We start from the raw sequence: 24,357 nt of genomic DNA, 5'->3' as shown, positions 1-24,357 counted from the left end.
AGCTGGGTGTTGAGTTTTCCTAAGAGGAGCTATGAAGTGACAGACGTAATGTGTAGAGTGACAAAAACCCACGCAGCCTCAGTGTCTGGGTCATGTCTGGGTTGTGTGTGATTTTAGGCAAAGTTTAGGCAAACATTGGTGTATTTGAGTTTTTACATGTTTCGATATCCAAGCCAGTAAAATTAACAATGCTGAAGTGTCTAGTCACATGGGAGGAATCTGGCCTCCTAAGTAAAGTTCTTAGTCATATTAGTTGGTCACATTCCCATTATTTATAGTATTACATGTTATTTCTAAATTATTTATTTAAAAATGAAAAACTTTTGAGACCAGTACTAATACCACTACTAATGGAATTCAGATAAATAAACAAGTCAGTGCACCAAAAGTAATGATCTGAATCTATGCTTTAGACAAAGTTGCATCAAAGTTGTTTTTAAAGTGGTACTAAACACTAAACCGTGTTTTAGACCAGGAATGACAATGGCTCAACATGCCATTTCAAGTGTGTCCAACCTTGAAGACACTGAAGTAACCATTATGGATTAAATTTTATGTAAAAATGTCCTAAAAAGAAAAATCAAAGAGCGACTGCAAACCCTGTACATACTTCTATACAGAACCATCAGATTTGTTTGAAGAAAAAAAAAACACTACTATTGCACTCTATAATTTACTGCTGCATTGATTTGCTACTTGGTTTGACATTTAGTTTCTGAGCTAATGTGTTCAAATACAGTAGTACAAGCAGGCTGACCAACTGAAATAGCCACAGAATTGCTGTTATTGTCAGGCGACTTTGGTGGGTTTGAAGAGTAGTTAAGCGTGTCTTTGCTCTCTAGGAGAGGACGCAGTAAACTGGTGAAAATATCCTAAATTCCTAATACATTTAAAATGAAATTGATTTTTTTTTTATTTTGGTGGGGTAAAGTTGAACAAAAGGGAAACTAACCCTTTCAGACCTTTGCATGGCTCTGCATAGGTGTCTTTTGATCCTCTCCTGTCTCGATGTCCCTGAACATCTCCTGTCACACACATTCACCCCCCCAGGTCTTTTATCAACCTTGTACCACTTTGCAGATTCATGCAGTGGGTGGAGTTTTACTCAGGATTGGACTAAAGTTAATGGAGCAAATGTCCTTTATAGTCACACTCTGTCACTCACCATTAAATCAGCAGAAATATATATCGCATTGCCTAAGTGGTCCTTTACACAATATTCTTTTATATTTTTTTGTGAGGCTAAGGTGTCTTGTACCATTGCCTTGAGGGTATTGGTTCAAATTCATAATGCAGTGGGTGTTAAGTGTCCGTAACAGTAGACACTGCTTTCCTTTCCCTGTCTTGTCGTGTTACATAAGCTGTATAATGATGTTTGCTATGGACGAAAAATTAACCAGAAAAAACTGTAACTTTATTTGAAGGAAATACTGAAATATTAGGAGATATTACCCTTTTATTTAAAGCAATAACAGCAAGGTCTGATTTGTTTAAGGGACCCCTTTGATTTACATTAAAATGCAACAGAAATATTAGGAATACTGTCTTTATATCTGATTAATCATCCAAACATGCTCAGATGATTCTTTCACCCATACCAGATGGAAAATATAAATGCGGCATACCAGCTGAAAGGAAAATGAAAGCATATTTCAGACATTCACTGTCAGGAAAGCTTAGTAATAGTTTCCCGCAATGTTGATGCTGATACCTGCCATTGCAGTGACGCATCGAGGTGTTCGGTATTACCAGCACACTACTGAAAAAACACATCCCTGAGCACTGAAGCCCAGTAATAAAAGGGATCTGTGTCAACAATAAGGACTTCATTTTATCAGTAACCAGAGTGAAATGAAAGTTGTACTGAAATATTAAACCACAGCTGTGTGACTACTTGTCTTTACGGTTCACATTTTGCTCTTTTGACTGTAACTGTAGTTTTTCTTAACTGCACATTCAGATGGCAATTTCAGTAAATAACACAAAAGGTAGGATTTCAGAGGACTAGAATCAGTTTAAAGAGGCTCAAATGTGATTTTCCAGTAGCTACTCAATATAGAGTATACTTAGAATACTGTATATTATGTTGAATACACAATAGGAGTGCACAATAATAATAATAATAATAATAATAATAATAATAATGATAATAATAATAATAAATTGTATTTATAGGTGCCTTTCAGGACACTCAAGGTCACTGTACAAAGTTGTTAAAAAAACAAAAAACAAAACACAATTAAAATTGCACACAAAATCAACTGTAAATGCTCAAACAAACCGTTATTTCTGGGGGACTTTAAACCACAGATGGGCCCAGGTCAGAATGCAAAGGCTTTTGCCAGGTGGAGAAGTTAAGCAGCAGAAACAAGTGAAGTTGAACACTGCCAAACAAATAGAATCAGTAAGCCGCAGATCTGCTGTTTTGGCCGTTACGATTCTTGCGCATTTTACATTACACAACACAGCAGAAAGGCCATGGATACCTGCTCACAAACTGTTAAAATCCTCACTTTGAAAGTACTGTTTATGAGTGGATGAGAAGCCAAAATGTAGAGGAACATGTTAGTTTTGCAAAATATCCACATTAGCACAGACGGCTCCTAATTTTGTGTGACGTGAATAATGATGCTTCCCATTATGCCTTTCAATGTGCTCTCTCTCAGCCATTAACTCTTGTATTATATTTAAGTGTACTTAATTAAACTCATCAATGGTGTCTGCAATGAATCAGTCAACACTATTTAGTAATGCACCTGCAACTGTACTGTTCTCAGAGTGAATTATTGCTATTGATCACAGATGTTTTTAAGTACTGTAGCAGTGATCTGGGTAGCAGGTGTGTCCCACTGAATATGGGCGTTAGGGGAAAGCCCGGCTAGTGTGTTACTGTTCCGCTAAGTTTGTGACAAATGGGTGTCTATGGGTGCCTGACAGCTTAGATGTCTAGGGAAACCGTGTGGTTTAATGTGCTCATTAGCCTCACCTACACTTTCTATTCATGTGTCACCTCTGTGTGTGTGTGTGTGTGTGTGTGTGTGTGTGTGTGTGTGTGTGTGTGTGCATATGTACACACTTTTATGGCAACATTTTCTGCGACAAGTCAGTGTCTGTATTCTGCGTTGATTCACGGCTTGGCTTTGGATCACTGCCTGAAACGGCCTCCAACCCTCCCTCCCTCGTCTCCTCTGGCATTTCAGAGAGGCAGCTGGGTTTTGGAGTAAAGAGGTGCCCTTGTGCCCTCGGCCCCCTCTGCAGGACCACGGGACGCAAACACATGGTGGCCATGCAGAGTGCCAGGCAGAGCACAGAAAAGCAGCACATTGTTAGCAGGCCACCCACTGCTGTCACTTTCACTTACAGGCTGATTATAGGGCACTGAAAACACAAGATGACACCTTCTGATCATGTGGCCTGCATAGTGTTACTGCACACTTGTGAAATGAACACAATGGCAACAGCAACTTAACTTACCTTTGTCTACTCTGCGGTAAAATATATTTAACCCTTAATAGGGCACTCATAAAAATACTATGAAATTCAAAATTTCAACCTTAGTGTGTTATTTGATGATCTATCAAGACTTTATAACTTTTGTGAAATTATATATATATATATATATATATATATATATATATATATATATATATATATATATATAATGTAGAAAATCAAAGTTAATGAAGTTACCATATTTAGTTCCTTACCCATAAGTGGCAAAAAAAGTAAAAGTCCAAGAAATTTATTTTTAAAAAAATACAAGAAAAACACATGCAAGGTGAAAGGAACATGTATTTTAGAACGTAGACCAACATACACATTATCCCATTGAACATCATTAATAATAATAATTATAATGATAATAATAATAATAATGGATTAGACTTCTATAACACTTTTCAAGGCACCCAAAGCGCTTTACATTATTGATCTATTATTCATTTGCTCTCACATTTATGGTGGTAAACTACATTTGTATCCACAGCTGCCCTGGGGCAGGCTGACGGAAGTGTGGCTGCCGATTCACACCAAACGGCCCCTCCGACCACCACCGAACATTCATACACAGTCATACACCAGTGTGAGTGACACTGGAGGCAAATGTGGGTGAAGTGTCTTGCCCAAGGACACAACGGCACATGACTAGGACAGAGCAAGATTCAAACTGCCAACCGCCTTCGGTTATTGGACGACCCACTCTACCTCCTGAGCCATGGCCGCCCATTCCTTACATTAGTACCATTACTTCATGGTACCTAACAAAGCAGTTACACTCATTGTTCTTGCAGAGGTGGACCTTACAGACCCTGTAGACCACATTGGACCTGAGATTGTTGACTCACTGTCCTCACTGCAACTGTCTTGTAATGTATGCAGAAATTACCAAAAATAGTCTCTTGCCCAATAAAGGGTTAACAGTAATGAAACGTTGAAAATGCATTTCTCAGTCTTATTTCAGCTACAGTAACATATAAATGCACAAACACAGCCTGTTTGCCTCAGTAAATTAAACCACATATTGTCACATTAGTGCCAGTGATTGTGAAGTAACAAAAAATCAAAAGACAGAAACAATAGCATAATAATTTAATAATCTTGAATCCCTACCAGTATAGGCTTTGTAAAATTTGACCTGAAATTGCTGTCATTTTGTGGCTTATTGTGATGGGGTGAACCCAGTAATGCGGCTGGAAACAGGCTAAACAGGGACTTTTGCGAATCAGAGTAAATTCATAAGTGTTTTATATAAGGCCTGGTCTGACAAGAATGGCAGGTACAGCAGCATATTCCAACATTTCATCACAGAACAAAGAGACTGCATCAGACTTGAACGTCAGAGTCATGTCTGTTCATGCTGCGATGCTGCTGAAAATTATTTTAATAGGTATAATAGTTAAGTAAATTTAATGGCCCACATGTCTTATTTTGATTGTAAATTTGATTAATTATGAACAACCATAAAAAGAGAGTCATTTCAAACACAGGCTATAAACTTAAGTGGAAGAAAATTTGAGCTAATCTCATTTTCTTTGCCAACAGTTACTGCTTTGTTTACCAGCTGTCAAATGGAGCTTGAACCATCATGTTCAGGTTGTGTTTACTCACATAAAGCAGAAATAGGCCCAGCATATTACCAACACACAAACACAACCCACAGCATAAAAACATGCAGAGTCCCGTGTGCATTTTCAAATTAGCGTCCTGTTATTTAAATATTTACAAACTTGAGTCAAGTGTACTTAACATAAGCACCGTTGACCTGTAAAGTCATCAACTCATCTGTGCTGTTTGTGTGTTGTCGGTTGTTTTGTGAGCGCATTCCTGCAACTAAGACGTGATGCTCCTCAACCACTGTCATTTCCGCTGTGAAATAACTGCAGGATGACAGGAAATGAAGCTTTTTGGAGGTCACAGAGGCCACACTGGCCTAAAATGCAATTGCAGTCCAAGCATAATCATTATAACCTTGCAGTGATTCCCAGGACAGTTCTGTGGACGTTGTTTCTGTATCACTCCTCCAACAAGAACATTGACTCGAGTCGACTGCAACCGTTCAGCCTCTGCTCAGAAGAGCGCCTGAGTCAACAGCCCTTTGGACGATTCACCGCCATCACATGCAAATATTATCCTTCAAAACATTTTGCAGTCGTCCCCGCTTAATAGAGAGTGAACTTTATATCTGTTTTCGCATATTACCAAATAGAAGTATTACACCTTTAAAGAGTCTTGGATTGAGGAATGTTTTTGCTTCTCTCAATGTGCTGATTTCTCACCGTTTGGTACTTTGTATTTAACAAGGAAGTGGAAAGCAAAGAGGGTATAGTCTGTCCTCACTCTAGTCTCCCAAACACTTTCCTTTTCATGTCTAAATTTGTATGTGTATATTGTGGTTCACTCTGAGATTTAGTGCTGATTATTGTCTGATTAATGTTTCTGTGTGCATTTCTGAGCTCATTACCAGTCACAGGAGCCTTTATGAACACATGGTTCACTGGAAAGCTCTCAGAAATATCCAGACAGACTGATCCCGACCAAGTCCATAAGAGCCATTCCCACCATGCCAATATAGACTATACACATCACAGATGTGCACCTTGGCCAGGGCTTTTATTGTGATATAATTATGTGCGTGTGTCAGGTTTATGTGTGTTGCCCTTTGTTCAGCTCTTGGTTCAGCTCCGTTATACACTGGGCCTCACATGAAACATTTATTTGAGTGAGAGTTGTGCTGATATTGTATGGCTTTCCTTCCAAGCTTTACAGACACCTGGGTCAAATAGTTTTAAGCTGCACCCATGAAGAATCTCCTGGGCCCTTGTTATATTAGAAAAGTATATACATTATGCATGTGTGTGTCCTTGTATGGAATCGACCAATGACAGGATCCCACATTCACATTTTTAAGACTATGTGGATCTTTTAAGCCAATACTGTGGCTCTGATGCAGCATCACCTGTCTGTCTGTTGTCACAATAGACTGTATATAAAGATTGACACTAGTCGCTTTTCCTTTGTCACTGAAATTGTGCAAATATAACTTGCACGTAAAAATTTACCTAATGGAAAAACGACAATTTCGCCAAAACTCTCGTTTTTCGATTAAAAGTTTTTGCACTGGCAAGAGGGGGGTTTTGGGGCATAGCGCAATTGGTATATCATGCAAAACTGCAATGGAAAGACCTTTTTCTGCAACTAGAGTCATGTGAATGAAAAAAAAACAAAAAACAAAAAACGGATGTTGACAGACGTTACAACAAGCGAAAAAGAAGAGTTTTAAAAGAAACATGGTGTGGTATGTGTGGACACATCAGGAAACAAATAATTTTTAAATTGAGGATAGAGAGGTAATCAACACGATATTTATGTTCGTTGCCATGTTTATGGAATGACTTCTCGTGTCATCTCGCAATAATAAATAAATAAATTATAGCATTTGGGATTTAATGGAAAAACCGACATTATGCACTTCTGTTTTTTTGACATTAAGCAAATATCGGTGAAGTTTTGCGTGTATGTCCAATGGAAAAGTGACTAGTGTTTCCTGCTGCTGTGTATGAATGAAACCATGTTCCTGGTGTGACGCAATTTGGAGCCAGAGTCTGCGCAGTAGTGATACAAGGAGGTCATGCTTCCCACCTGATTGGCTCCTGGCCATGTGTCTGATATATTTAAGACTATGATTGGGCACTACAACTGTTTATCCCATGTTTTTATAGCATAAAAAACTCACAATTTGAGCACAAATCTGAAAAAAAAATTCTTAATGTGTACTTTTGTTTGGTTTGTCCAAAGTCTTCAAACCAAAGAACATGGAAGGGGTGAGATTTATGACCTTCGCAACAAGTTGCCAGTAGAATATCAAGACCTTTTTTTCCTAAATTTGGGATGGCAATCACAGTGTGCATCTTTGTACACAGTCTGATAATTATCGCTCTATGTTCTCAAGCATTGTCCCATCCACAGCACTGATCTGAATAACTAGTACTAATTTGTAATCCTTCCCATTCAGTGCGAAAAGTGACGTGAAAGTTATTGAAATACTGCTGAAATCTACTTTTATACACAGTTTTGTGTCTTAATATTTGACACCGAGGTTTCACTTTTTCTGCATATGTGTATCACTTCTAAATATCAGTCATGGATTTGCTTGATTATTAATAACCGGTATCTCTATTGTCATCAGCGCTGAAAATAACACATAGGTCAATCTCTAGTGCCTCAGATTAGTAGAAAGGGTTTGAAAGATGTTAAGTGTGTGGTAAGGAGGAGAGGCAGGGAGCGCATGACCACCTGAGTGCGTGCATGTATGTGTGGAAGTGTGCACGTGTTCATTTCTGATAAGTTTGTGTGGTCAGGCCTTGGGGCAAGTGTGAATTTAAATGAACTGTCTGCACACAGGGGTCAGGCACAGTTCAGCAGAGTCCAGTCTGATGGAAAGAGGTTTAGAAATCTGATTTTGGGCATTCACACCGTCCTTCTGATTTAGCTTCTAGTTGTAGATTTGACACATTTTACATCAATGGGAGCAAGTAAACCTTGAGATATTTTTATTATATCAAGTATCTTTCTCCTAAATGCATCCGCAGCTCCCCTTTGACCATCCTTGGCTCCGCATCAAGACACACACATGCAGTCATTTTTTGCCTCACTGTCACTTTTGTTTTGTCTTGTCCCATTCCAAGTTATATTCCTCACTTCTTTCTTTTGTCTGTCTGAAGAACTCTCTCTCTCTCTCTCTCTCTCTCTCTCTCTCTCTCTCTCTCTCTCTCTCTCTCTCTGTCTCTGTCTCTGTGTGTGTGTGTGTGTGTTGTTGGCTCAGCCCCGGTATTGTTCAGCTCCGCCTGAGCTCATATCGTATGCAGCAGTTGTCTAGCTCTCCCTGTCTTGAACGCAACCCCAGTGGGTTTTAAGTATGCAGCGGTTGTTCCAAAAATATTTTTGAAAAAGAGGAGGCCTGCACGCCACTCGGCTGAGCGTGAATATCAGCGGACAAGAGGAGACGAGAGGAGACTCCAAAGTCAGAGGAGATGGGATCCATTGATTCAAGTGCTCAGTGGAGAGAAAATGAAAGATGGGGAGGGAGGGAGGGAGGGAGGGAGGGGGAAGGAAAGGGGGCAGAGGCTGGAGAATAGCTGGATGTCAGCTTACGAGAAGGTTTTGTTAACAGTACAGAGGATTAGTTACTATTGAATGCCTTTCGAAGAGTTGTGCATTTGTGATTTTTTTTAAAATTTCGTGCATTTGCCCACTTTACCCACACAAGCATATTCACATGCTGCATTGTGTACCTGTGTGTATGTGTGTGTACATGTTTCTGGCAAACTGTCAGCAAACCAGGAGAACAAAGTGCAGCAGCAGTAAGTGAGTCCTTGAATCCCATCCCACCCTTTTGAACTCAAACTCCAAGAACAACATCTATCACCCTCTACTTTCCATACATTAATCACAAGGATGTTCAGCTTAATTTCTCCTCCAGTATGAAGCCTCGCTCTCTGAGGTGGCCCCGCAATTCCTGGCTATCGCCGTCTTCCAAGGAATTTCTCTGATATAAGATGTGTAACTTCAACAGTTGGATCAGTTCTCCCTTGCTCCAGTTCCAGTGTCTGTCTTACATCAGAATCAAGTCATATCTAATTTATTGCATTTATTTTTCAGCACCTTAGTGTTGAGTGGGTATTGAGACTGCGGCATCTGCGCTTAAACAAAAAGCACATTGTCAGCTGAAGGGTTGTGTGTGTGTTCTCTGTGATTGTCAAGGATGGCTGACTGAATGCATGCATGCATGTAGTATGATCTAGTTGATCTCATGTAGGTGCTGCTGGAGATCTGGGGATTATGTGTCTTTGAGAGATTTACTGGTCATGCCAGGTAAAGTTTGAGTGTGTGTGAGTGTGTTTATGCATGGAAATCTGGGATTGATCCTGTGTGAGCAGTGGAAGGAGCCCTGGCCTCAGCTATATAAGATAATAATTAGATAATTCACATTTTTCTGTGTTGTTTTTCCATGCTAACTGAGCCAGGACAGCAGTGGGAGGGGATGGAACTTGGAGCTCATCCCTCCGTCAGTGTCAAAACAATGTATCTGTTACAGCGAGGACCAATAAATGTGGCCTCTCAGCCCTTTGCCTTTTTCTGTCGTTTTCCTCTCCCTCTTTCCTCGCTGTCCGCCTGTGACTCAATCCTTCTGTTGTCATCCTCCACTCGTCCTCCTCTGTCCTCCGTAGCCTCTTTCTTTTTGCTCCTTCGTACAAACACTCATTTGTTTGTAATAATTTACGAGTCCTATCACAAAGTCATTCACAATGCAGCCCACAGTGAGCTCCCTAGATGTGACATTCCTGGATGTTTACATGTGCTATCTGTCATTCAGCAGGGCTGCTTCTCCATCAGAGGTTAATGACTCACTGCTTTCTAATTAGTTCTGCTAATGAGGGTTGTCAGCTTGATCCTCAGCAAACAGTAGGTGTAAAGTCTCAAGTTTAAAAAAGTCTTTTTATTGTTTAGTGTCACTTAAGTGACTGTGAGAGCAAGTAAGTGATGGAAATTAATTAAGGACACTTATTTAAATAGTGTACTTAGGTGGAGTTGTTCATTAATATTACTTTTTATGTTATGTGGTACTTTCTCTGCACTTCAGAAGGCAATACTGTATATAACTCACTTGAATAAAACTTGATGTATGGTGGCAATGCAATGAAAACATTAAAACTATGAACTGTTGAATGAAGCAAATGAAAGACATTTTTCACTGTGGGAGATTTTTCTGAATTTACAGTTTTATTTGTGAATATTTAGTATATATAAATGGGTATACCATACAAGAATAACTGATAACCAAGAATCATTTGTTGCTGTAAAAATGTATATATTATTTAGTTAGATTAGTTGACTTGTTTAATTAAACCAGTCTTTAATCTGTTACTGCATAGGCAAAAACACACAGTAATATTGAATAACTGCCAGATATTGACAGTTTTTCATTCATTTCACTCATTTCACATTTTTTCACAATTCTGAAATAAGTCCAGGCAGCCTGAATATAATTATGGTCATAGGAGGGTTAAAGTGACCATATCAGGACATGTTATGTATTAAATTATGTTCTTTAATTACTCTTTATGGTTGTTTAGTTAAACTGGATTTGACCTCTAGTAGAGACAGTGCTACATGGTCTTCCCCCTTTTGCAGTGTTGAATTGTCCGTTTGTTTCTGACACTTTCTAAACTCTCTGTTCTCTGAATCTTTTGTCCTCCAGGTTTGTCACTCGCTTCATCGAGCTTGACGGCCTCACCTGCCTTCTCAACTTCCTGCGCAGCATGGACTACGAGACGTCCGAGAGCCGCGTCCACACCTCGGTCATCGGTTGCATCAAAGCTCTGATGAACAACTCCCAGGGCCGCGCCCACGTCCTGGCCCACCCACAGAGCATCAACACCATCTCACAGAGCCTGCGGACGGAGAATATCAAGACCAAAGTGGCGGTGCTGGAGATTCTGGGGGCGGTGTGCCTGGTGCCCGATGGACACAAGAAGGTGCTGCAGGCCATGGCACACTACCAGAAGTACGCTGCTGAGAGGACCCGCTTCCAGGTAAGAGGAAGGAAATGAATCCCATGAAGTACACGTGTCGACAGCTGTCATGTTCATTAAATCAATTAATCAAATTTTATTTATATAGTGCCATGTCATCACAAAAGTAATCTCATGACACTTTACGTTTAGAGCTGATCTAAACCAGACTCTTAACCCTTTATAGTTCACTCATAGAAATACTCTGAAATTCAAAATTTCAACCTTAGTGTGTTATTGGAGGAGACCCTATTACTTTTGTGAATTTTTAAAATTTTTTTCTATTGTTATATAGAAAATCAAGATTAATGAAGTTACCATGTTTGGTTCTTACCCATAAGTGGCAAAAAAATAAATAAATAAAAATCCAAGAAGTACATATAAACAAGTAGTGCCAGGTACAACAAACCCTGCCCCTCGCACATATTTTGCCGATTAAAAGTAAATGGGAAGATTTTTCTAAAAATCATAAAAAAATTTGAACTTTGACCTACTGTTCCCAAAATGTTATGATATCTATTCTGTGTCACTGGTAATCTATAGACCCACTTTGGTATGAATTAAACCAATAGTTTTGATGCTAAAGTGTTAACAAAGAAACAAAAAACCAAGAAACAAACCAAACCAAAAAACAATACCCTTTGTCTCCCCTTCAGGGGATGGGGTAAAAATTCAAGAAAAACACATATAAGGTGAGAAGAACATATATTTTCAAACATTAGAACATCACTTGTAGAACATTAGACCAGCATAAGTGCTGATCCAGACACCTGTCCACATCCACATGATCCCTTTGAACATCATTCCTTACATTAGTACCATTACTTCATGGTACCTAACAAAGCAGGTACATTCACTGTTCATGCAGAGGTGGACCTTACAGACCCTGTAGACCACATTAGACCTGAGATTGTTGACTCACTGTCCTCACTGTAACTGTTGCTGTCACTGTCTTGTAATGCATGTGGAAATTACCAAAAGGGTTAATAAGCCAATTCAGAGACACCAACAGAATCCACCAGGAGTAAACACTGGGTGACAGTGGAAGGAAAAACTTCCTTTTGACAGGCAGGAACTTGGAGCAGACCCTGGCTCTTGGGGTGTGGTCATCTGCCCGGACCAATTGGGATTAAAGAGAGAGGATTAAAAGAAGAGAAAGAGATAGGGGGAGACATATGAATGGGCAGTAAACTGAAGTACAACTGTTAAACACTAGAATTGCTGCTACCCATAACTAGTACAAATACCCATAACTCCTGTCACTACTACTCCAAATACTGTGGGTCATGTCTCATGGGGGCTTTGCTGGAGACAGAGATGATAGAAGAACAGACAAAAATACAACCCGTGGTCATTTCAGATAAGTTGTACACTCATGCTGAAGCGCCTCAGACTGTCGGCCTCAGGTTAAGTCAACACGTCGGGCGTATTAAAGGCAGGTGAGGACATCCTGAGTTATGGAGGCTTTACTGACTACGAGGACTGAGTCAACACGCCACATCTCACACATTCCCCCGGGGTATTGGTAAATCATGCCACCTCGGGCTAAGCTAACACCACAAGAGCTGAGTGATTCAGAACTTATGAGGCCTTTTTCATGTTGGTTTGAGTTATGATTAAGCTGCGGAGGTATGCCGGAGGTCAGTGACGGAGGGAGTGAGAGGGGTCTGAGAGGCGAGAACAGTGACCTCCTTGTTACCTAAGTACCTCCGCTGTTATGTTAGAACATGATAAATGCAGATTGTGCATTAGTTCAGTGACATGTTCCTTTTATGTTTGACCCCGCTGCTATCTGAAGATTTAGTTCACACATACTGGCTGACTAATTCTCCCATCTATCCCCATCATGTAGACACTGTTGAATGAGCTGGACAGAAGTACAGGCCGCTACAGAGACGAGGTCAACCTAAAGACAGCCATCATGTCCTTCATCAATGCTGTGCTCAACGCTGGAGCTGGGGAGGTCAGAGCCAATATGTGTTATTATTAGACACTGTTTAAAGTTAATAACAAAAACAAATCTCATGTGGGCGGATAGTAAGTAATAGATTACGAGGGTTGAGATTAAATACAATATTGCAATACCTTCTACAATCTATATCAGGGGTCACCAATCCTGGTCCTCGAGGGCCAGTTTCCTGCATGTTTTAGATGTATCCCTCTTCCAGCACACCTGATTCATATGATAAGCCTATCATCAAGCTCTGCAGAACCCTGATAACGCCTGTCAGGTGTGCTGGACAAGGGAAATATCTAAAACATGCAGGATACCAGCCCTCGAGGACCAGGATTGGTGACCCCTGATCTATATTCTCTTTATTTACTGTTTACTCACTCCTTTAAGGTACACTTATTATAGTTGTTGAGTTTTCTTTAGTTTTTATTTTAATTTAGTGTGTTCGTTTGGGTTTTAATTTCAGTTTAATCTTGGGGTAAAGAAATAGTTTTACTTTTATTATGCAAATCTGCCTAGTTTTAGTTAAATTTTTATTAGTGTTAATGTCAGTATTAGTTTTTTTTTTTTTTAGACATTTTGTGAATTAAAAAAGGTATGTATGACTCTATTTTTCTTTTTCTTTTTTGTGTGTATAATTATGTTTTGCCTCCTTGAATTTTCATTTCTATATTATGGTGTGCAAAGAAGTCAATTAGTAGCAATTAGGAGGCTTGTATCATTTCCATATTTGAAATAAAACAATTAAAAAAGAAATTTACATACATACCAATTTTGATTTACAAAACCATTGCTTTTTAAAATTTCAGTTTATTCTTGGACACCATGAACATTGCTTGAGCTCGAGGATGCAAAGCTAAATCAAAAGGAAAAACTTAAAATAGTTTAAAACAAACATAAACCTAATCTTGTATGAAAGTCTATTTTGGTTTAAGTTTTTAAGTCTTAATTTAAAGAATCGAATGCAGCATCAGTGACAGTATTGTGCATTTATAACTGGCTCATCATCTTCTGTTGTTGTCCTCTTATTAACAGGACAACCTGGAGTTCCGCCTCCATCTAAGGTACGAATTTCTAATGTTGGGCATCCAGCCGGTCATTGACAAGCTCCGAGAGCATGAGAACGCCACGTTGGATAGGTAAGAATGACACATAATAACTACTCATATCTACAGATCACATAAAAATGTTTGGAAGCTGCAGATTGTATCCCATTGTTTTAACTTATTGTACTTATTGTCCACATGTATTTGACTATGATCTACATTTAATGGGTATCTCTATGTATTGTATCTTTACTTTTTAAACTATATGTAATCCGAGATAATTCTTATACCCTTTCAGTAATTTAGGCTTTAGTTTCTTTCTATATTAGTTTATTTGATGAGGACAGTGCATATTAATGAACACGCAGTACAAATAAAAACATTACTTTGTGTAAATATGCCGGATTTAGCAGGGAGCTATTTTCCATCCATAGTCCTCAAAATTTAAAATAGACTAAACATACAAATAACACATTATTATATAAAAATGTACATTATACAATGCGTTATTAATACAATAAATACAATGTAAAACTTCCAAGAAGAATAACCACTGAGATGGCAATGAAATGCTAAGCAGACATCACAGCTGTTCACAGGTTTGATTAGATATTAACCATTTTTTTTTAGCTCTTTTTTAAATGTAAAAAAGGTGGAGATTTCACGAATAGTCGTTGGGAGACTATTCCAGCTCTTATTGCCTGTAACAGAGATGGAGTTTGGACCTGTTTTAGTTTGTCTGAACAGTCACAGTCTTCTCTAGAGACAGATCGTGTACTCAAGTTATTGTCTCTTCATCCAATAAATTCCTCCAGTTCATTATAAATGAACTGCAGGTTTTATTTTAGCCTTTTGTCCATCTCAGATGTCTTAGGGATTGTAATTTTATTTTTCAAGCAGGTTTTGTACAGAAAAAAGTAAGATAACAAGAACATTTAATGAGGGGTGAACACAATCAAATAAAATACAAAAACAATATACAGGGAAATACAGTTTCATAAAGAAAAGAGAATGTAGAAATTAAAAAAAAAAAAAAGATTTGCACAAAATCTGGTCATCTTCATAAGATGTATTTTCTCCATTTATCCCATATTTTATCAAATCTGTCATTTTGGAGTCTGTTGTAAAATGTGATTCGCTCTATCACAAAAACTGAGTAAACAATATGATGGCAGTTTTCCAGGGTGGGGGCAGGAGGTCATAAATTTTACTATTTAACATGCATTTATTTTTTCAAATCTAGATAAAGTGTTGCTATGTATATATATATATTTTAGTGTGTGGGTACCTTTTCTCAAGCTTCATATTGTTTGTCTGGATGTCACATTTCTCAAATCTCAGTTCTGTTTTCTACAATTGGACTATTTTTTCTAATCTATTTTTGTGAATAGCTGAACTGGCTGACTGAAACTCTACATCTTCTCTCTCTATAGACATTTGGACTTCTTTGAGATGGTGCGGAATGAGGATGACTCTGAACTAGCCAAAAGATTTGATATGGTGAGTAAAAAAAATAGTCTCAAAATACTTTCCGAATGGCTCATTTGTTACACTCCAGCAGGCTGATGGTTAGACTTTGCAGTATTTAAAGGGTTGTTCCTCTTTTTCTTGATAGAACCATGTAGATACTAAGAGTGCTGGTGCCATGTTTGAGTTGATCAAGAAGAAGCTGAGCCACACGGACTCCTACCCACACCTCCTCTCCATCCTCCATCACTGCCTGCAGATGCCATGTGAGTATGCACGTACGATTCAAGGACGAGTCAAAGGCAAAACCACTTCACCTAAATGAGCGTGTCTCATCTCTCATACCCCCCCATCCTTCAGATAAGCGTGGTGGTGGCAGCCTGCAGCACTGGCAGCTCTTAGACCGGATCCTCCAGCAGCTAGTCCTTCAGGACGACAAAGGAGAGGACCCCGATGTTGCTCCTCTGGACAACTTTAGTGTTAAGAACATTATTCGTATGTAAGTGGAATCTCTTATGTTATATTCACACACAGCAGCTGAAACATGATCACTGTGATTTCACTCAGATATGGACCAAAACATTTCTAAGTCATATCAGATGTTCATACATCAAATTCAGTTCAGTTCAGTTCAGTTTATTTCAAATATACAACAAAACAAACAAAATAACCCAACTTTAGTCCTTAAAAATAAAACAGATTGCAAACAAACATGAAAACTTATACATAAACATGAAAATAAAATATGACTTCATTCACATATTTCAAAAAGGAGTGGGAAGAAGTATAACTTATTTAACCCTGTAACGCCAAATGTGTCATATTTGATGCATGAGTTTTGGAGCCCTCTACATGATCAGTGTGGTATTTTTTTTTTCCTGAAAAACCTGATGTGTGCAATTAGATACATGCAATACACAGATAATCCACCAGGGGAGGAATTCATTCCCCACAGGCCTTTCCAGTGACGCTACAAGATTGTCATTAATGAGGAAGGAGGCAGAACTTTGCCAATTTTGAAAAGGAATTACCAATTTGTTTGACATGTTTGTGTTATACTATGTTTTTGTTTGTTCAAAAATAATAATATTTGAGCATTGAGACCCGATGTATCAAATATGATACAAAATTGAAACTCATACATGGAAATTGATGTTTGAAAAAAAAATTTGGGGGGTTGTTCAAAAGGACCAATAGCTCCAGTTTGAAAGAACTGGAATTTTCTGTCAATGATTCAGTGGCTCAGGCTTTACGGGGTTAATTCCACCCCTCCTACACATGACAGTCTATCCTTTAGCTTCCTATCAGCATAAGGCTATACTGAAAATCAATTCCTTTGGATCTTTTGTAAATAGTTAACCCTTGTCATTTTCACATACACATATATACCTACACACCTATATTAACCACTAGAAAAGTAAATAAATACATACATACATTCTTGAAGACAACACAAAATTAGTACATAATAAAATTAATAATTAAAGTGAATTACAGCAGCAGTCAAACAAAACATAACAGACAAATACACAAAAAACAAAACAATTAAAATTTTCTCAGGATTTTTAGAAGCAAATGTCTGTATTTTCTGCACCCAGACATAAATTCTTAATAGTTAAGACCATTATAAAAGAGCGACTGGCACAGTGTCGGGTCTGTTTACGGCTCTGTATCTTTTTCCCTTTTATCCACTGAAGATGTAAGTATGGAGAAAATCCTAGTGGTTAGTGAATCTTATTAAAATTGCATCAGATCAAAGAGAGGTTTGATATCAACATTCTGTGTTTATCACTGATAAAGACATGACTAGACAGCAGATAAGTGCTTTGAATGATTGACTCAGTGGCTTGTGTATCAGCCCATCAGTGGAGCAGTGGCATAGGGAAACCAGACTCAGAACTCTTATCCTGGCTAATTCTTTAATTTTTTTTTATTTTATGAGCTATTGTACCAGTTGTAGGAGCAAAGAATGCAATTGCACAGGAAGGTGAGGTGAAGTGAAGGTGGCAGCAGGGGGTTCTGGGTAGAATTGGAGGAAGCCAAGCTCTGAGCATGAATTGGCATGAAAGCGGAAGCCAGAGATCAAAAGGAAATTGCTCTAATCGCATTAAGCAGGCGAGTCAGCCAAGTCAGCCATGTTCAGGTGCGGCGAAGCGCTCACGTTGTTCCATGTAGAAGACAACAGAAAGACGTAACCGTTTCATGAAGTAAAACCCATCATTATTACTTGAATGTTTTCTGTATGTCATTGTGGGCACAGTTTACATTGTCAGTGAAGGAGATTGTTTTCAGATGATCGCTGACATTCGGTGGGTTTTGCGGTCTGTTTTCACTGATTTTTTGCTTGTGCTCAGAAGCCAATGACTGCCGTGTCCTCTGAGAAAAGGTAGTGTTAAAAGACAGCATTCAGAGCTTGTCCATACACAATATTTGGTGTGTGCTTTTCCCAAACAATGGACTTCAGTTTCGCTTTCTGATGTTCTTTTCTTTCTCTCTTTCTTTTCTCTCTCTCCACATTTCTGTGATTTCTAAACCAACCTTCAGATCAGTGATGAATGTGTTTAGTCTGTGCGGTGAAAGCACCATATAACATGTAGCGTGGTAAACCTTGGCTCCTGCTCGTTCCTACCCCGTTCACTAATTCAGCCACCACTGTTTGTGTAATCAGCACGTTAGCATCATGGAATACAGAGAGCCAAGTCCAGCTGCCTATTACTGTTACTTCTATCACAGCCGTCAAAATGTATCGCTCACTTTACATTAGTGCCAAAGCCTTGTTGTGTTTCCATAAACTCTCCTAGAGTAAATTATGCCTGGAAAAGAACGCATAAAGTGAGATTTCCTCATTATGTTGGCTGCGTGCCCTGATGGTTAACGGGTGAAAACGTACGTCTCATGCCGGGGCGGCTCAGAGCGGGAGAGGGGGACCTTAAAACAACTGTTAAAACAACTGGAAGACAAAGTCATTTATCATGTGCGGTCGCCATGAAGACGGCTCTGACTACTCACACGTGTTCCTAACGTAAAAATTAACACTCCTGTACAAATTACATTTTTCCACAGCTATGTGAAGGTATTTATTTGACTAGTCAACAATAAAGTGATTGTGTTTTTTTAATCTAATGAGTTGGATCCATGGAACAATTTCTGAGCTGTAATTAAAGCAGTATTGATTTTGTAATCAAGTTCAGACATTTACGTTCACCAACATAGACCTCAAACCTGATTAATGGTCAGTTTACCCTTGAACTGCCTGGTGGATTTCCTAGTGTGAACTGATTGCAAGCATCTAAGTGTGAATCATTACTAGAGTGAACTTATTTTATCCTGTTCTGCAGCCGTACCTCAGAATTTTCTTCCAACATTTGTATTTTTTTTCATGCTCATTTCATTGTGTATATTCTGTGTATGTTTGTTTTCTCAACTCCAGCCAAAGCTACCATCGATGCTCAAGGTTTCACTCTGATCTTTGTCATCATATCTCTTTGACCATTTCATTTATTTTTCTTTTATTCAGTCTTTATATGTTGACCTCTGATTCTCCCTCTTACCTCTTACACATTCTCTCTAATTTCCTGCCTATTAAAAAATATCCGTTTCTCACATTACTCAGTTTTGAATTAATTACAGACCAACAAAATAACTCTGTTTGAACTTACGCTTCCCACTGAACTAAGTGCAAAATACTGTAACTCTGAATATAATTGTTTTAATCGGCCATCCAGCATTAATGTTGTACTATGCAGCTTAAAGGAGAAAACTGCATCAATCCAGTCAATGCAGGCAGTGAATCTGAATCAGTTTTATAAACAGGAACCCTCAAATTATTGTCAATGATAATGGATTTCCAATCCAGTGATTGCATTTGTGGAAAATGTTCTGGCTTGCCTTGATTGGGCTGCAGCTGACTCCTACCAGCAAAGACTTTGTGCAGGACTTTACTTAATTTGTCTGTGTAATTGTGTTTTGATGTTTTAATTTTTTCCTCTTTCTTTTTCAGGCTGGTAAATGAGAATGAGGTGAAACAGTGGCGAGACCAGGCAGAAAAGTTCAGGAAAGGTGCGACTTGTAAATTGTTTGACACACTGCACTCTGCAGGTTGAAAAAGAAAATGCATCAAATTAATGCATGTTTGACTGTATTCTCATCTTCATTATTCTCCCTCTTAAATGCTGCATGTACAGATATATAGTCTTGATTTTTTTGTTTTGTGTTGATTTGTGTTGCTTATTTGCATTTCCATCACTTGCATCCACAGTGCATGAACAATGTTTCCCTCTGGTCTTTTCCAGATCACGTAGAGCTGCTAGGTAAACTGGAGAAAAAGGAACGGGAGTGTGACACCAAGACTCAGGAGAAGGAGGAGATGATGAAGACTTTGAACAAGATGAAGGACAAACTCCAGCGTGAGGGTGTAGAGTTACGCTCAGCCAGGGAACAAGTCCTGGACCTGTCTTCACGCATCACTGACATAGCTGTAAGCACTACACTGGAATACATGTAAAATATAATATGATCTAGGGGGCAGATGATGTTGTGTAGAATTAGATCTTTACATTATGTTTAGTCTTTGTTTTTTAATGACTGAATTCTGCATTTTCAGTTTACTTGAAAATTAACTCCATAGAGTAAATATTAGCAGAAAATTGACTACAGAGATCGCTTCTTATTCTAATTCTAACTCCTTTCATATTTACTTACTTGTGTGAACAACACATGTTGATATAAAATAAGATGCTGATGCTGATGCTGATGATGATGCTTCATGACCAAGAAATGGCAGCTGCACAATCAAGCTGATTACCAACAAGCAACACCAGGACAAAAAAATGATGCATCTGGTGAAGTTAGAATAAACGCAACATGGAACAGAATTAATGTTTTTATAATCTTTGGCAAATTCCACAGTCTGAGAAGGTTGTCTTATTTAGTGCTTTTTATTATATACATGTTCCCACAACTTAATGTACATAACAGTGAGGCAGCAAAGACCAACTTTATTTTAAATCCATACAAAGTTATTGATTAACAATAGACTTTTTCTTACCTAAAGCTTCAGTGTGTCTGGTAAATATGTGTCACTACTCTGTGTCTTAACTCATAAGCTTTAAGAAGGGGTTTCACTTTTCCATTATGTCACTTAATGGTGTGTATTCATATGTTGTCTGAGGGTGTGCACTCTCAAATCCAACTCCTACAACTTTAAGCTCTTCATTCCATCTATCTATGTATCTATGTATCTATCTATGTATCTATCTATCTATCTATCTATCTATCTATCTATCTATCTATCTATCTATCTATCTATCTATCTATCTATCTATCTATCTATCTATCTATCTATCTATCTATCTATCTATCTATCTATCTCTACGCATATTAATGGTTTATGAATTTTTTCAGTACAAACAATGAAATAACTTTAAAGACAGAAATAATACTCTGAAAATGTTTAATGCTTCCAGTCTTGTGCTGATTGCTAATCAGACAAGAAACAAGCATATTTCACAGTTTCCAAGAGCATTCAGATTATTTCCCTTTGTCTTATATATTATAAACTCATCTCGTCTTTTTTTTCCCCCAACAGTCTGGTAGCGTCTCTTTCCCGCCGCCTCCTCCCCCTCCCGGCGGTCCTGCGGCTCCACCTCCTCCACCTATGATGGGTGGTTTTCCTCCGCCTCCTCCGCCATTACCTGTCAGCTGTCCGCCTCCTCCGCCGCCACCTCCGCCACCTGGAGCACCGCCTCCCCCACCGGGAGCCCCGCCCCTTTTCGGAGTACCGCCTCCTCCTATTCCCTCTTCCTTCAATTCAGCGAACACTCTGCGCTCCAAGTCCATTCCTCAGCCGTCTCATCCTCTGAAGTCCTTTAACTGGTCTAAAATAGGAGAGGTGAGTGAACTCAGAACGTTGGGTAAACACAAAATAAGTATTCACCTGATAGAAATGAATCTCATACTTTAACCCATAAAGACCCAGTGTTACTTTTGTGACTGTACCCAAATGAATTTTTCTGTAGATTTAACCTTTTCTTAAATGATTTACCACCATTTATTGTAATATTATCCACTGTGTTTAGCATTTTTTCAATGAAACTCTTGTTTTTTTCTTGTTTTGTTAACTGATCATGTAGATGACAGTAAATTCTAAGGTTATTAAATCAGAAACACAGAAACGGAAGAAAAAGTGACTTTTTCAGCAAATATATCAATAACTGAACATAAAAAAGCATCTCCATCCATTGTCATGTATCAAGCTACATGGTTTTTACTGGTGAATCAATGTTGTAGAAGATAACAGTGTTTCCATGTTCACTATGGAGCCTCTGAACGTCCAAATGGGTCATATCTGATGACCATGAAAAGATGACAAAGTGCATTTTACACCAATTACTTGCATGTATTGATAAGATTAGTGGATCAGAAGTCATTAAACATTTTAGATCAGTAGATGCTTTTGGTCACCGGTGGTTGTTTGGGTCTTTATGTGTTAATATTTATTGTACTCGTGTGGAGCAATATTACCAAAAAATGTATACCACAAGATTCAATATAATGTAATATCACATTATTTTACTTTTTGTGCCATGTATATTGAAGGCTGTGGTTATAGAAAGTGCTTGGCTCCACAAAGTAATGATAGTATATATAAAGTAATCAGTATGTATTTAAGACTTGCAGAATGTAAATGATGAATTTATTCACATAGTCCAGCAGTAGATTAAACTCAGTTTCCCAAACATGATTATCATATCCAAAATAACCTTAATATTCTCCTCTCCTCAGAATATGATCAATGGCACCATCTGGCATGACATTGATGACCTGCGAGCTTTCAAGATTCTCGACCTCAAGGACATAGAGAAGATGTTTTCAGCCTATCAGAGGCAGCAGGTTTGGATTTGTTCTACGGTATTCTGAAATGTAGTTTTATGGCTAACACTTGAGTGTGTTTAAGTGTGCTTGTGTTGGCAAGAATCACAACTGCAAAAACAGAAACCCATTGTATCGTTATTATATTCACTGTCACAGCGTATGAAAGTATGAAATTGGCCTTGATGTCTTAATGCGTGTGTGTATTAGTGAAAGTGTGTGTGATGGGCTGAGGGCCAGGATCTTTTAAGAGAACTCTCCAGAGTCCTTAGGGTCCAGCTCCAGGCTAACACCAGCAGCTGTTCACTACTAAAAGCCTTATTGTAGAGATGCCACAGTGCTGAAGCTTTGCCGTAGTATCTTTAGTGCATTTGTATGAGAGCTGTGGAACTGACTGGGTCATCACGGGCTCATGGTTCAGGGTAAATACAGAGGAAACAGTCATTACATTGAAGTCACAAGGAGTCACGATACAGGAAATGGTTTTACTGAGGCTGTTGGAGTAAAATAAAGGAGCAATTGACTAAAACATGTTGAGCCAGGGACTAACTAATAGGATAATTGTATGTCTTTGGGTGACACCATACAGTACATAGCAATTACTTCCCTCTGTGCTACAAACTAATTACACACCACTTGTCATGTGATAATATTGGTGCAATTGTATAAATTGATATATTTTACTGCCTCAAATGGTTTTAAGTGGAATGTTAATATGCCCTAATTAGTTTCTAGTATTCACAGCAAGGCTCATTGAAAGACGTTTACACACTGTATTCTCTATAGAGGCTTTCTAAGTGTTGAATATGGTACATTTTATAATGCACTTCACTGCCTGCTAAAAGCCGAACTTCTCTTTTCTGACTTTTATTAAAGAGTAATGGGTCATTTGAGGTTGTTGCTGACAGTGATATACTGTGGGTATTTATTTATACAAAGCAGGTTTTTATTGGCACAAGCCAATGGTTAAATGCAGATCGCAATGGATAAAGCCACATAAAAAAAAACCAAGATCTTCCTGGCTTTGACAACTTGGTTCCATTTGGCAAGAGACGGATTCAATTCAACTGGACAATAATGCAGTGTTTATCCACGGTATAATTGCTTTTTTAGGCTTGTCATTGGTCTTTCTTTTAGAAAAAAAGGCTTTTGTTTACATTTGCCCTCTGTAGGATTAGTTACCACACTCATTTTTCATGTTCTTGTTTTTCCATGTCAAGACACATGTAGATGCAATCAAAAGAATACATTAGAACAATTGGGACCTCTGAAGGAACTCAGAAACCACAAAAGAACATAGTTAAAACTCTTCTGTGTTCACCTATGCAGCACAGAGGTACTGTATTTCAAAGTAAAGTAGTGTTTCATGAGCCCTTGATGACTTGGACAGTAGATGATCATTGTTTTTCTCACAGAAAGCTTTCCAGCTTCAGCTTGTAGTGTGCATAGTTGTAGTTCTTTGCTCTAGCCACCACTTTTTTCTGCTTGAAATGCTAATCTCTGCATGTGTTTTCAATTTTTTGTGTCTCTCTGCACTCTCTCCGACTGCCTGGGTAGGACCTGCTCACTAACCAATCCTTCAAACAGGTGAGTTACAGGTCTTCCAGCTTCTCCACCAAATGTTTACCTTCATTGCACTATCAACCTCTGTCCTGCGGTGCAGCAGCCAGCCAATGAGGCAATACTTCTGTCACGAATGCCAGTTAATGTGACTTGTTTCTGGTTATAGTGTGTAGAGTACCGAAAGTTTGCTGCTGTTTCCTTTTGGGGAACTTGGACTATATCAGATGGATCTGGGATATGCTGGCTTAAAAGCTACATTTACCAGTATTTTTTAAGATGAGCAATGAGAACAGCTCATATAATGTGAAAATAGGAACAAACCCACACAGAATGGTCATTAGCCGTACAGTTTCTCCCAGCTTTTAAGTTTTTTGCAGCTTAAAGTTTG

General features: G+C 38.6%; 1 protein-coding gene across 8 annotated transcripts in view; it reads left to right on the top strand.

Annotated features, from left to right (window-relative positions):
- The window catches only part of daam2 (dishevelled associated activator of morphogenesis 2), a 135,531-nt gene that overhangs the window by 61,163 nt on the left and 50,011 nt on the right, over window positions 1–24,357 (top strand). For 3 of the 8 annotated variants that reach the window (XM_030127317.1, XM_030127315.1, XM_030127316.1), the window contains exons 6-17: window positions 10,757–11,090; window positions 12,922–13,032; window positions 14,059–14,162; window positions 15,503–15,569; window positions 15,685–15,802; window positions 15,897–16,035; window positions 18,967–18,990; window positions 19,537–19,595; window positions 19,829–20,013; window positions 21,121–21,426; window positions 22,320–22,427; window positions 23,964–23,993. In XM_030127317.1, coding sequence (XP_029983177.1) covers window positions 10,757–11,090; window positions 12,922–13,032; window positions 14,059–14,162; window positions 15,503–15,569; window positions 15,685–15,802; window positions 15,897–16,035; window positions 18,967–18,990; window positions 19,537–19,595; window positions 19,829–20,013; window positions 21,121–21,426; window positions 22,320–22,427; window positions 23,964–23,993 — 1,585 coding nt within the window. The remainder of the gene's footprint in view (window positions 1–10,756; window positions 11,091–12,921; window positions 13,033–14,058; window positions 14,163–15,502; window positions 15,570–15,684; window positions 15,803–15,896; window positions 16,036–18,966; window positions 18,991–19,536; window positions 19,596–19,828; window positions 20,014–21,120; window positions 21,427–22,319; window positions 22,428–23,963; window positions 23,994–24,357) is intronic. The other 5 variants (XM_030127318.1, XM_030127320.1, XM_030127322.1 and 2 more) reach the window with 5 other exon arrangements.

Source organism: Sphaeramia orbicularis, chromosome 22 (assembly GCF_902148855.1).
Source record: "Sphaeramia orbicularis chromosome 22, fSphaOr1.1, whole genome shotgun sequence".
Taxonomy (NCBI): Eukaryota; Metazoa; Chordata; class Actinopteri; order Kurtiformes; family Apogonidae; genus Sphaeramia; species Sphaeramia orbicularis.
The sequence above is the reverse complement of the archived record's forward strand: the minus strand, read 5'-3'. Positions and strand labels throughout refer to the sequence as shown.